General features: G+C 38.8%; 1 protein-coding gene across 1 annotated transcript in view; it reads right to left on the bottom strand.

The window, feature by feature from the left end:
• The window catches only part of il1rapl2 (interleukin 1 receptor accessory protein-like 2), a 153032-nt gene that overhangs the window by 18549 nt on the left and 121174 nt on the right, over positions 1-13309 (bottom strand). Inside the window, exon 8 of the mRNA XM_023423340.1 lies at positions 10962-11107. Within this exon, the coding sequence (XP_023279108.1) occupies positions 10962-11107 (146 nt within the window). The remainder of the gene's footprint in view (positions 1-10961; positions 11108-13309) is intronic.

Here is a 13309-nt window from a genome sequence, read left to right as displayed (position 1 = left end):
GTAAGAGGAAGAATGTGTTTTTACTAATCTCACTTTAACAGTGTGGCTTTGCCTTGACAGGAGATTTTTCAGTGGGAAAATTGCAAGTTACAGGTCATTATTTTCCTATGTGTAAAGTACTCATGTACAGCTGTAGTCCCAGTGGCTTATCACTGAAATGTACAGTGTATGGAAGCGCTCATTATAAAACATATTTGTCAAACCAACCAGTCAATCCTCATCCTTGAAGCCTTTTCTCGTGTATTTGTGAAACATAGTGAGCTGAAAACATGTCCAATAAAGTATAAGGGCTCTGGTGATTGCTAAAGAACTGTCTTTGAAAGCCTCAGAGTATTTTTCCCCAGTTGGTCACAAAAGGCAGCAAAGAGGCGTTACAGCTACACTCAAAGGTTAGAGAAGCCACACAAAGGTAAGTCTTATTCTCTATTGGCAGAACAGGCTTTGGACTAACTTTGAGTCAAGGTTAAGGCTCCAAATAAGATTTAACTGATTGGTTTGACAAATGTGCATGATACATGGCACAACACCTCTCAAACAGTGAATGAGACAGTCTCAAAATATGCTAGTAAAACTGCTAATTTTACAGTTTGCTGCCATGTTTTTGTTGGTTTGTTTGTGTGCAGAAATGTAAGTGAACTTGTGGTGTGTGTTGAAGGTTCCCTGTGGAGTGTTTGACTTCTGGTGGCGCTATGGAGCTGCTTTATGCTGAGTGGGTCCCTGTAATTGTTTATCTTGTGCAGGTGCACAAAGACACACATGCTCGTGCAGCCACGCAGTGCACAGTCCTGGTCAACAGGGAGCAATGTGCTAACCAAGGCAGTGAAGAAGACGACTGTTAGCAGGTAAACATGGCTGTAAAACAGAAAAACAATGCAAAAATCTGTGTTTTACGAGGAAGGAAATACACTTGACAAGTTTGCCAGACCTAAAAGACGCACAAAATGCATTTTGGTGACTGACACTGAATATGAACAGAACTTTTTTTTTTCATTTATAGGGAACCTCCACCTGACAGAAACAGAGGGAGCAGTGTTCTACTCAACTGAGAGAGTATAAGTTGCAAAACCCAGAAAGTGTTTTGCAAACTTATACACTTGAGTGAGAGAGATAGATGACCCCACGTCAGCATGTTGGACACACACACACACACACACACACATACATGATCTCAGACCGGGGGTGTGTGAATGAATGATAGTGCTATCATAGGCAATATGAGTGTATGGGAGATTAATGGAACATGGCTGGTGAATGACACCATGGGAAATATGATCTATTACTATCTCTCACACGCACATGGATGCACGCACACACGCACACAGACTGCAGGGTAAAGAGCACACACTCTGCCAGACTGCTGCCAACATGGTGCACCAAAGCTTCATTGTATAAACACACAAACACATCTTCTCATGTGTGTGTTCATTATCAGAAACTGAACTGAGTTAGAAACCATGTCAGGACCAGGTGTAATTTTCTGATTGTTTCTTTTTTGAATGAATGAACTAACAGCAGCGGAGTACCCAGGAAGTGATCATGGTGGATGGAAGATGTACAAAGTTCCCAACTATCACACCGGACACTGGGATGGAGCTGCACCTGTGGTTGAGGCAAAAGCACTTTGGATAGGGGGAGATGGTGGATGTAAATAAATTCGCCTGAACTAACTGTTTCTGTATCAAACAGAAATTTGAATAATGTTGTAGTCACTACAAGTGGATACTGCACTGCAAGATCAGATAATACTTATAGAGACCAAAACTGTTTTTTGTACCAGGCTGTAAACATGTTTATTTCCGCTGTAGAGTTGGACATGTTAAAATGGGAGTCCTTGGGGATTGACTCGCGTTTGAAGTCAGCCTCAAGTGGTCATTTGAGGAACTGCAGTTTTTGGCACTTCAGTGTAGGCAGCCCTGTAGGTTGTCACATGGGCCAGAGTCAGGATTATAAAACCACAACCATCCCGCATAGGGAGTTACTCCTGACGGTCAGACCAGCAGCTCCACCGCCATCGGTAAGTGAGTGAGAGGTGAATTGTAAAGTGGTTTGTCTATCTTGCTTGTGAAAGCTAGTAAGAGGAACTTGAGTTGTTGTTAACTGTTTTATAAAGCTGTTATTTTAATGGCCAGGCATGAATGTTGATGCTTTCATCCAAATTACCTTAGTCTAAACTGTGCTCAGACAGAACATGAGATTACATTTGGTGTGGGGTTAGTATAACACACCAATGTGTAGCAATGTGTAGTACACTCCACTTCCATCTGCACAGATTCATATCACAACAGTCAAGTGAGGAGCATCAGAGCTCGACATACATACAGTTTGAAGATTTGCAGTGAGGAAGTCTATCAAAGGTTAGGAACAAAAAGACACAAAAGTTTTGATACAAAATGTCATTGATTATATCTTTGAATAAATTCCAATGATCAGAATCTAATTTAAATGGAATGAGACTTGAAGACCCTCGTTTGATAAGTACAGTTGAATCAGTTAATTTCTTGTTCTCTTGTCAGTTTTATGTGTGGGTGACAGCGTGTAATAGCAACATTCAATCTGTTCCCTCTTATGTCTTACTGTTCCTCTGATATTTCAACAGTTACCCTGTTATTTAACCGAACGTGTCAATCAGAGACATGAACACAAAGGCTCTCAATCATGAGCTTAATTCTAATAACATACTATTGTACAAATTACAGTATGTGCAGTATTAAAAGAGTTCTGCTGCATGACAAGTATCAAAAGTAAAAGTACTCCTTATGCATCAGAATGGCTTGTGTCAGCGGTATATTATTATACGGTATATAATTTCATTGTTATTACTCATGCATTAAAATGTATGCAGGTTTTTTTTTTTCTTTTTTCAAATGTCGTCACTGGTCAAGGTGAAGCTGATCTGAACTGCTCCATAAACTGTAAATGCAACATGTTTTATTCACTGATCATTTTGAAAATCTTAATCTTTAAAGGAGCAGCTACAGTGCACATGTTAATAAGTGTCTCTCTCTTAATTAAGTGTAATGGGATAAAAAGTAGAATATTTCCCTCTGAAATTGTGAAGTAGTCGGCAAAAATAGTTCCTCAAAAGTAAACCTAAGTACAGTGCTTGATAAGTGCACTTATTAATGTACAGATCCTTTATACCACTAGGTTCTGTACAGCACTGTGGGAACAGGCTTAAGACGTCCTCGTCAGCAGTCTTTTCAAAACCACTGATTATTATGTTGAACAACCCAAATGCAAATCCAAAGGTGCAGGAGAAGCAGTTATTAAAAAACAGACAGATACATCTTTGAGTGACAACCCAGCATGGTGATACAATAGCTGATAAAACAGCCTGCACCAGCATTAAAAACCTCTTATAATGAGTGAGCTGTTTTTAGTCTGTTTTAGAACAACTCTGTGTAAGTTCACTATCAGATTCAGGGGAGGTCAGCTGTGTGTGAATAATTATTGCAACACAATCCTTGTCACTAAATTTAGTCTGAGAGCTTATTTAAAAAAAAAAAAAAAAAAAAAAAAAAAAAAAATTAATTTACATTTTATTTAATCAGGAAATCACATTGAGATTGAGATCTCATTTAAAAGGGAGATAAAAAACAAACAAACAAACAAAAAGAAATATTTGATGAGCCAAACTACTTTCATTTTGTTTACTGTTACTCTTTCTCCTATTATCTTTTCTAACAGTTGTATAGTATGCTGTACTTGTTGTCAGCAACTGATATATGATATATATGCTGTGTATATCTTCATTTTACTGATGGAACATAAAGTTTTTGGTTATTCTAATTATGTCTATTTTTCTTTTTTATTCTGTATGTTGTGCCAATGTTATTTTTCTCCTTCATTAATAAATTGAAATAGATTTTTCTGACAAAGTGTGTTCATTTTGACTTTTTTTACTTCTATAATGCATTGTGTTTTTTTTTTTTTATGTTTTGTTATTTATGCAAACAAATAAACTAAACCACACCAAATTCCAATTGGTGCTGTGCAACATTTTATAAAAAGCCTTTTTGAAGATATAGTTGAACTGGGTTCACGTTTCTTTGAAATAATCTCCCACAATGCACGGATCTCTTTTATTTACCACCACAGGATACAGGTACAGCCTGACTGAAGTTACCACATTTCACCAGTAGACGTCTCTCCAACTCTACTCTCAACAGCTACACCACTTATACTTATACACACATACACTACTGTATATGGTGGAAAGAGGAGGGACAGCGACAGAGCGGGGGATAAGGAGGGAGGGGGAGAGATGGAGAGTCGGTCCAAGGGGGAAGAAAAATAGTGAAATTTAACTAATTGCCAAATATTTGCTCTACAGTGAAATGAACTCAGATTGCTTCCATTAGTAATGAGACACATTTAGAAACCTCTGCTTCTTTCTCCATCTCCTTGCTTCCATCCATCCCTTTCTCCTCCCCCTGTGCTCCTCTCTTCCTCTCCTCTCTGTTCTCCCCCTCACTATATCTCCACTACCCCCTTCATCTATCATTCTCAGATATTTTCCATTAGTAATGAGTCACTTGCTGCCATCTCCTGATATCTGTGCACAGTAAAATGGGAGCAGAATTTGAACGTTGAATATTAAATATGCTTTTTACTTATTACACATGAAAAGAGGAGTCAATGGTAATGGTGATGGTGGTGGAGTCTGCATGCGTGGGGAGGAATTTGATAAAAGACATTTCTATGCGATTTCTCCATAACTTTTCTGCCTGTCATGCTCTGTCTCTCTCTACACAACCAACACAATTTGACACTGACAGCACCTTGTTGAATTCCACAGTCTTTACTCTGTCTGTCTTTTAGTTTTCCTTTCATTCTTATGTCTGTGTTAGAAGTGCGTTTAGGATGTGTTGCCAAAGCAATATGTCAAAAATAACATGAAATAAGACTGTTTCCTAACAAGTCCAATTTCACACAGCACCATGGGCTGCTAGAATGCCTTTAGATGCAGTTCCTCTTATGGCCACTAGAAGCCGCCACTGTTGAAATTCAAAGTCTCAACTTCACTGTAAAACACTGCAAACGTAAGATCACTCAACTTGAGAAAACAATGTTCGATTAACGTGATATTACGTTCAATCAACTGTTTATTCTCAACAACAAATCTTTCAGGCAGATTTTCAGTTACATTCTCTCACTATGATTTCTTAGCAAAGTTTTAATCAGGAGACAATCGTGACGTATGATGTATTTTAGATGCATAGCAAGTTTCAAACCTGGCTGTTTGCTTCAAACAACCATAGAGAAGCATCTCTTGATAGTTTCAATCCTCAAACAAAGCATGCTGGGAAGTATGCTGGCATGCCAATCATGTTTATTTTGAAACTTTAATGAGTTTAGTGCACTCTCAGAAGCATTCAACACATCATTTCATCATTTCAGTCAAACGAAATCATGTTTAGGTTTTGAAATGGATCTCTAAATAAAATAACTTACATTCTGTATTTGCTATGGGGTTACTCCAGTGATTTAGTGTTGCACTTCTATAAAGTTGGGGGACTAACAAGAAACATATTTGAAAAAGAATGGTCTTAGTCAATAGAAAAGCTGAGATATCCTGATTTTAAGTCTACGGGTAAAGCTCTGAGTAATTTTTCATTAGACCCCGCCCACATCCAAAGGTTGCCGGCTAAACTGAAACAACTCTAATGGCATTTATCTGGGTTACTTTTTCAAACTTGTTCTAGAGCCATGAGTATGTGATGAGTAAACAGAATTTTATATATAGTATCGGTGGTGTGCCCTTTTAAGTAACTGATGAAACATTAGTTGTTTCCAGGTTATTTCTGTATGATGTTTATCAGAATCTAGTTAATAAATGTTTTCCACAAGAGGTTAGAGACGAGATATTTCTGATGTGAGGCTTGTGGGTGATAATCAAACGTATGTATTAGGTAGATATCATCACTCATAGGGAATATTTGGGGTGTGTCTCGATCAGTCCTCACCCAAATCTGTATTTTCTCCTTCCACCTGAAGATAAAAAATCATGGCAGCCAGCAGGAAGCCCCAACTCAAAGCCTCAGAACTCTTTGAGTGACATCAGAGAAACTCGGTCCACATCTGTCTGGAGTGCCTGTCTGTCCTTCTGTTTGTTATTTTCTCTCAATCCCTCCTCTCTCCTGTCAGCTTTTTCAGTCTGCCTCTTTCCCTCCATTTTTCTTTCTAGTAAGACTCTCATCATGGCGGCTGAAGGCAGCTCTTTCTGCTCTGTCGGTTACAATAAGTGGATGTGTACGGCATGTGTACTGTAGGTGTGTGTGTGTGTCTGTGTGTGTGCATGTGTGCAACATAGATGCATCAACCCATTACCTTGGGTCACTGCAGGGTGAGCGCAAACCCTAATTCAATCACACACACTCAGTGCATGAAATCATGCTTTGATAACTTGTGCTAACTTAGGATAACTTGTGCTTTGTTTAGGCTGTCATGTTGCGTTCCGGCACCCTAATGTGACCCTATTAGCTTCAAGGCTTCAGGCCAGGAGGTGCCGGAACAGTCTCCTGGCTAGTGAACTTTTAAAAAAGTAGCCTATACTAGAGGTGGACATCACAAATTATTTTGCTTAGTTGTTCAGTTTAGATCAGTTTGTTACATTTAGTTCAAAGACTTATAGTAACTTTTTGGCTAGACATCAACAGCAAGGCCACCCGTAGAAATGTGAATGTCTGTGACTGATTGAATGACTGAAAGATGAAGTTACACCATTGGTCAGCTGGCAGAGTGTTGGAGTTTTCCCATTGGCTGTTGCTTTTTCAAAATTAATTATGTCTATTACATCATCACGGGGCATTTACAGGCAGTCTGGCCTTTCAGACCGCTTTAGCGACTTTGGTAACCCTTTAATTCACATTCTTTTAATTATGTAGTGATAATGCAGTATTATGTAGTAATGTGAAGAAATTGCCAGTAACGAACAGCAAAATCAGTATAATGACAAGTTGTAGTAGTATAATTACAAATATTATATTATATATTATTTAATGTAAAATATGGGGTAATTATGGAGTGAAATTGAAGCAAAATAAAGAGGGTTGGTCAGTAACTATATGGGAATTCATTGTTATACAAACTGGTTAATGCCACTTTTTTTCAAAACAGCACATAAAGACAAATCTAGCGACTTTTTGGACAAACCTTTGCTACTTTCCATAGAGGAGTTGCCAGTGTTGCCCCGCGGGTTGCCCCGAGGGTGGGATTTAACCCCGCAGGCACACCTCTCTATGTTGACTGTATGGCAGCTAACGTGAATGAACTTCTAACTTTTTCTCTGAGGGATCATTTTGCTAGTAAATATAGCAAAAATCACAGCTCACCCCTCGTCTTTATCTTATGTGTATGCTGATTTTGACAGACGACGTAGTGTGGCTCCAAAAGTTTGTGACCACTGTAGTTGTTTACAGCTGTTCTACAACAAATTTCAACTACACCCACAGTTTCGTACATTTCACTTTGCCATGTACTAGGTTTTGACCTTGTTTCTTTACACCATGCAACTGCATTATTGTTTAGAACACTGTTAACACTGTGGTGCTGTCTTTACTTCAGTCTCTTGAACTTTAAGTTGAGTCTCTTCATGGCTCAAACTGTTTCAATCATTTCAGGACAAATCTAGGCTCATATTAGCACCATTCATGTGGACACAGGCTCAGCAACCACCTATCTACACCAGAGAAAGAACTCTGAGGTAGTGACAACATACACAGCAAAAAAATCCATGTGTCCCCAGACGATCATTGGCACCTGTGCTCCTTTTGAATGCTTTAAAGAAGCATTGATTGATTTTTTTTTGGCATCTCATGGCAACAGAACAAGAAGTAAACACAACACTGACCTGCTGTCACCTTAGAAAGTTGTTCAGGAGATATTTTAATTATTATTAATATTAATATGTTAGGAAAGAAAGAATGAGACAGAAAGGAGAAGTAGGGCAGGACTGTTTTAGTATGGTGTGCAGAGCAGCACATTTCTACCTATGAGACGAAATAGTCACAAATGCACACGGCACATACATGGAGAAGACTCTGTTCCATCCTCTATAACAAGTCCCATACATTTTGTTTTTGGGCGATCTCATTTGCGGCTGACACAGCAGCACACAGAAATACTCCGCAGTCACTGGCACAGCTGACAATAATACCCTCACCATAAGCTGATACATGCTTCAAGATCCAGATACTTCAGTATTCCCCCGGTGTTTAAGTCTTTGCATCTTTACATGTGTGTATGGTGAAGTGCCACTCTTGAATACAGGACCACACTTTTAAACAATCCCATTACACTTGATGAGATGTGTATAAGAGACAGGGTCACACACATATACAGAATATGTTGTGAGCTATAGCCAAGCTGCTTATGGCTTTAGTTTAAAGCATTGTACAAAAACACACACAAAATTGTACACACACAGTTTCATGTTTTCTTCTAGGTAATTACAGTGTTAAGTAATGACGACCCCACAACTCTCATCCTGACCCCCTCTGGAGGTATGTGTCTGTCTGATCCCATGTGTGTGTGTGCGTGCATGTGCCTGTGTGTGAGAGTCCCAAGGGTGCTAGTTAAGTATAGTAAGATAGATTTGACACCCAAGGCATTCAGCAGGAGTCAGGCGAGGAGAGAGAAAGACCTGTTTTTAGTCCTCCTCTCTCCCTTATTTTCTCTTCACTTCGTCTCTCCCAATTCTCTCATACACCCCTCACCTTCCCAATCCTTATCTCTCTGTCTGCATCTATTATTTCTCCCTTGTTCTCCATTTTCGTCTCCTACCGTTTCTGAACCTGTTTATCTCTCACCACATTCTCCATTTCTCCCTGTCCTTGCTTTTTCTGCATTTCATACATTTACTTCACATTGTGGGCATTCATGCGTCTCTCTTTTCCATTTGGTTTTGAGGTAACAGAGACAATTCATCTCCCCCTCCAGTGCTGTTTTGCTATTCTCTGTTTCTCTTTGTCTCTAGGTTTTTCTGTCTTTCTGTGGGTCGTGGCCTCTGACTCAAACAGGCCTGTTCTCTCTGCTCATCAGATAGAAAGCAAGATACCGCAGGACTGCTGCAAATGTTTTACAAAGGGAGCGGTGCCCTCATGCATTGCCTGCATCTGTGGTGTTGTTCATTGCACTTTCTGGAGATCACCTGTCAAACAGTCCAGTGCTGTGACATCTTCCAACTTTTTCAATTTTACTGGGGAGTGAAGTCAGAAATGATGGTAGTAGCGCTGCTTTATTTCATTCAGCTGTTTCAGAAAATTACCCTAATGTTTGAAATTAAGCTTTGGAGACTCAAGCTTCTACATCTCACATATTCATTAATGACAGTACTCAGTTAATGTCTTAATTAGCTTGGAGGCAGTTCACGTCCAAAAATATTATACTATACTATAATATTATACTGCCATAAAAAGTAGCATCAATTCTTGAGCTGGAGGGGTATTCCTTGTTAGCAGAGAGATAGAATATGTCCCAGGTAACAAGAGCAGACATTATTTTATATTTAGCAAGCCTGAGTAAAACATAAAGCAGTGCTTTTGGGACAACACACTGTGGAAGCTTTGAAACCAGAGGTTCACTTCTTGTTTATGGCTGTCTATTTGAACGTAAATTATAGTTAAGCAAATCAAAAAGACTATTACTTTAGGTAATGTTTAATCCCCTCAATGGTATAGTTTGACAGTTTGGGAAATACACTTGTTTGTTTTATTGCTGAGCGTTAGATAATAAGATTGATACCACTGTCTTATCTTTACACTAATTATGGAGCCAGAGGGCATTAGCCTTGCTTAGTATAAAGACTTGAAGCAGGTGTAAACAGTGAGCCTGGTTCCAAATACTACTAATCTATGAATGTCTAAAGTTCAGTAACTAACATGTTGTATCTTGTTTGTTTAAAGGAGCTATTTGTAGTTTTACTATACTGCAATGTAGCCAACATTAGCATTGATGGCTGTTTACTTAGTAGTCTTGCCAAGTGCTTCAGCTATCATTGTGTTTACAATACAAGAGATTATAATACGCACGCTGAGCAGCGCTACTTCTTCGGGACTGGATGCTACAGTGACACAATAGCGGACAATAATGAGATGGGCCATACAGGCCGGGGATAGCTGGTTAGCATGCTAACTTCAGTAGAAGATAAGAAGTGATAGAAATAGAGGCAAAACAAAAGGGTTAGTTTTCACAGCTGGAACAGCTCTTAGCGAGTAAAGGAATGAAGTTTGATGCTGAACTCACAATGTCTTTTCTAGACTGGTAAGTAAACAGCTGTTAATGCGCACATTGGCTATGTAGCAATAACTAAACTTACAAATAGCTCCTTTTATGTGTATACATACAGAAATGTAAAAATGAGCCGTAAACTGACTTTTTTCCTGGTGACAAGTAGGTACACTGACTTGGTGTCTTTACATTTCAGTTTGTGAACAGATTATTCATAGCTCAGATTTTGTGTTTATTAGGTATTGTTTTCATTCTAAGGTTAGCATAGCTACAAAAAGTGTTACAAAAGCCACACATTGTTGATAATGATAACTGACCACCATCCTGAAATAATTCAAACTGTTCTTATTATAAGTTTATCTTCTTTTGCAACAGAAAGCAACTATGGTGTGCCACAGGGCTCCGTTGTAGACCCCATATAACATTTCCTGTTCTTCCTTGTAAAGCATTAACTGTTTTTACTTCAGTGCTACATATTTACATTTTGGTTATGATGATGTTAATGATGGTTTCTAGTAGTATAGACAATCAGAGTGATAGAGACAAAATGAAAAATCTGAACCATATGCTGCTGGTTGTTTTATGACTAATTTACCTACTAGCAACTATAATGAGATGGTGCTATGTTGGCAGGTTTTCTCTACATTCGTGACACTTCTTTAATTCTTTCTAACTAATTGGAAAAAGTGGGAAATATGGAGGGAAGGGAAGAGAAAGAGAGAGTAATGTACCTTTCTTCTGCAGAATAGCACTCCCGCTGCGCCTTCCTATATGGTTCTCCACATAACAGGTGTAGTTGGCCAGGTCTGCCTCCTCCACAGCATCAAACATTAAGGACAACTGCACTTCCTTCTCCCCTAAATGCTCCCTCAAGATCCTGGACAAACAAAGAGACATTGATAGTAGTTAAAGACAGCAGAAACTTCTTTGCCCTTAAATTTATTCATTTAAAAACCCTTTAAGGAATAGGAGGTGGAGGATATGAGAAGAGCAGAAAGAACACAAATGTAACATCAGAGGGAAGTGGAGTTTCCCCTCTCCCAGATTACTGCTTAAAAAATCAACAAAGAGGAAAAGCAGAGAAGATACAGGAGGAGGATGAAGAATGAGGGAAGAGGAGAGAGAAGCAAACGTGCAAAGCTTAGAGACAGGAGGAGTTCTATGTCTCCCAAATTACTCTTCTAAAAATCCCTGCAAGGAGGAAGAAGATAACAGGAAAGAAGTGAATAGGAAGAGCAGGAGAGCAGTGAAATGAGCAGCAGAGCCGTGTGGAACAGAGCAGATGAAAAAGGAGGACAGAGAGAGCAAGGAGGCATGTGTAGAAAACACTGGCGACAGCTGGAAAAAGCTCCACTCCTTATGGTTAGGTCATACTCCTCAAAAGCCTGCAAGGAGGAGGAGGTGGACGAGGATACTGAACTAATGTTTGGGTCACAACGTGCACCTATAAAGCAGATTTAAGGCCAGATTCAGCCATAACCAGTGATACCTTAGATAATACTGACTGTGCTGGGGTGGCAGATTCAGAGCAGTTAACACAGATGGTCCAGCAGCATCACATTTTCAGAAATTTCTACTAGTCAGCCCTAAAGTGGCCATAATAACAGAGACCTATAACCTATTTTCATTTAAAGGATTTTCATGCATTTAAATTTCATTCATATTTGTATACATTTTTTTTTATATGTGAATTATTGAAATCATTTCATATTTTAACTTCTGTTCATGTGTTGCTGTGATTCATATTAAAATTTTATGTGGGTTTTAAGTCTGTTGGGCTTTTGTCTGTTTTGCTCTCATTATTTGTTTGTGAATTTGAATATCATGTGCTGCTTGCGGTGTAGGTCTGTGGTTGTTTCAGTAATGAAATGGGTGGTAAATTCAACAGTCAAATCATGTTTTTTAGTTGAGGGAGCATTTCAGCAACTGACCCAGGCTAAGCCCTGTTTTTAATGATAACAGAGACAGATTTACCTCTTGTGATATGTGGTAATTGAATCAGTCGGTTCTTGAGGTAGCAGTTTCTCATCTTTACCCATTGACTGCTGCTTTACCAGCTGAAATCACAACTGGCAGATTACTAGCTAGCTACTAACACACCTAAACTCCATCATATGATGATGGTTGCATACATTACATCATGCTAACAAAGTGTAATGCAGGAAAGATTTAGGCTAAAGCTTACAAGTTCCAGGTGAAAAAATGAACATCTTCACCATTTGATGATTCAAAAACAGATCAGTTAGGAGGACAAACAACACTGTGTGTTTCACTTTTATACAAAGATAGGATGTGGGAATGAGTACAAGCTCATTAGCAAAGTCATCTTAGGTAAATATACCCAAATCCAATAAGGAGTAGCATTGCTAACAGATAAGATTGTATATCACAATTAAGGGAGGTTTAACAGTCAAGTACAATAATGCAAGTCACAGTTGACCATTTCATTTTTCCCCAACCCCTTTGCTATGAACAAAATCTTTCCAGTGGTTAAGAAGGGAAGATTATTTTAAAATCAGCATATTGTGAAATAAACTCAGACTCGGAGTTGTCTCAGACTTGTACAGACCCAGTACAAATGGGTGAGGAGTGTGAAGTGAGACAAATCCAGACAGGCTTTTGGAGACTCAAATGGGCGATGACACCAATGTGGAATGCCTTGTTCAAATATAGAAGGCCTTGTGTCTGCAACCAGTGCTGCATTTTTGGATTAAACTGTAATCATGGTGAGAGAGGTCAGAGAGGTTTGATAGACATGCCAGTGTTTGAGAAGAAATATAGCAACATTGGGGTATCTATGGGGTATTACAGTGCAGTACTATAATGCAACTATGAAAATTTGTATTTACTGTTGCCTATACAGTGTATTTCAATAGGTAATGTTGTATATCCACTTCTCCATCATTTAAAAAGTAGCAAAAAGATTACATTTTTAATTTGTCTGATGAAGTGGCTAAAGTCAAAAAAGTCTGCACAGTGCTGACACAAACCTGTTTCTTGTTGTTGTAGTAAGTTGTTGATAGTAAAGCAACCTGTAAAGAGATGTATGCACTATGACAGAGCTACAGTGGAATCCCAT

The sequence above is a fragment of the Seriola lalandi genome, unplaced genomic scaffold (genome assembly GCF_002814215.2).
Source record: "Seriola lalandi dorsalis isolate HSWRI2012SDOR001 ecotype SW California unplaced genomic scaffold, Sedor1 jcf7180002054691, whole genome shotgun sequence".
Lineage (NCBI taxonomy): Eukaryota > Metazoa > Chordata > Actinopteri > Carangiformes > Carangidae > Seriola > Seriola lalandi.
Note: the sequence above shows the minus strand (reverse complement) of the source record. Positions and strands in the feature narration are given on the sequence as shown.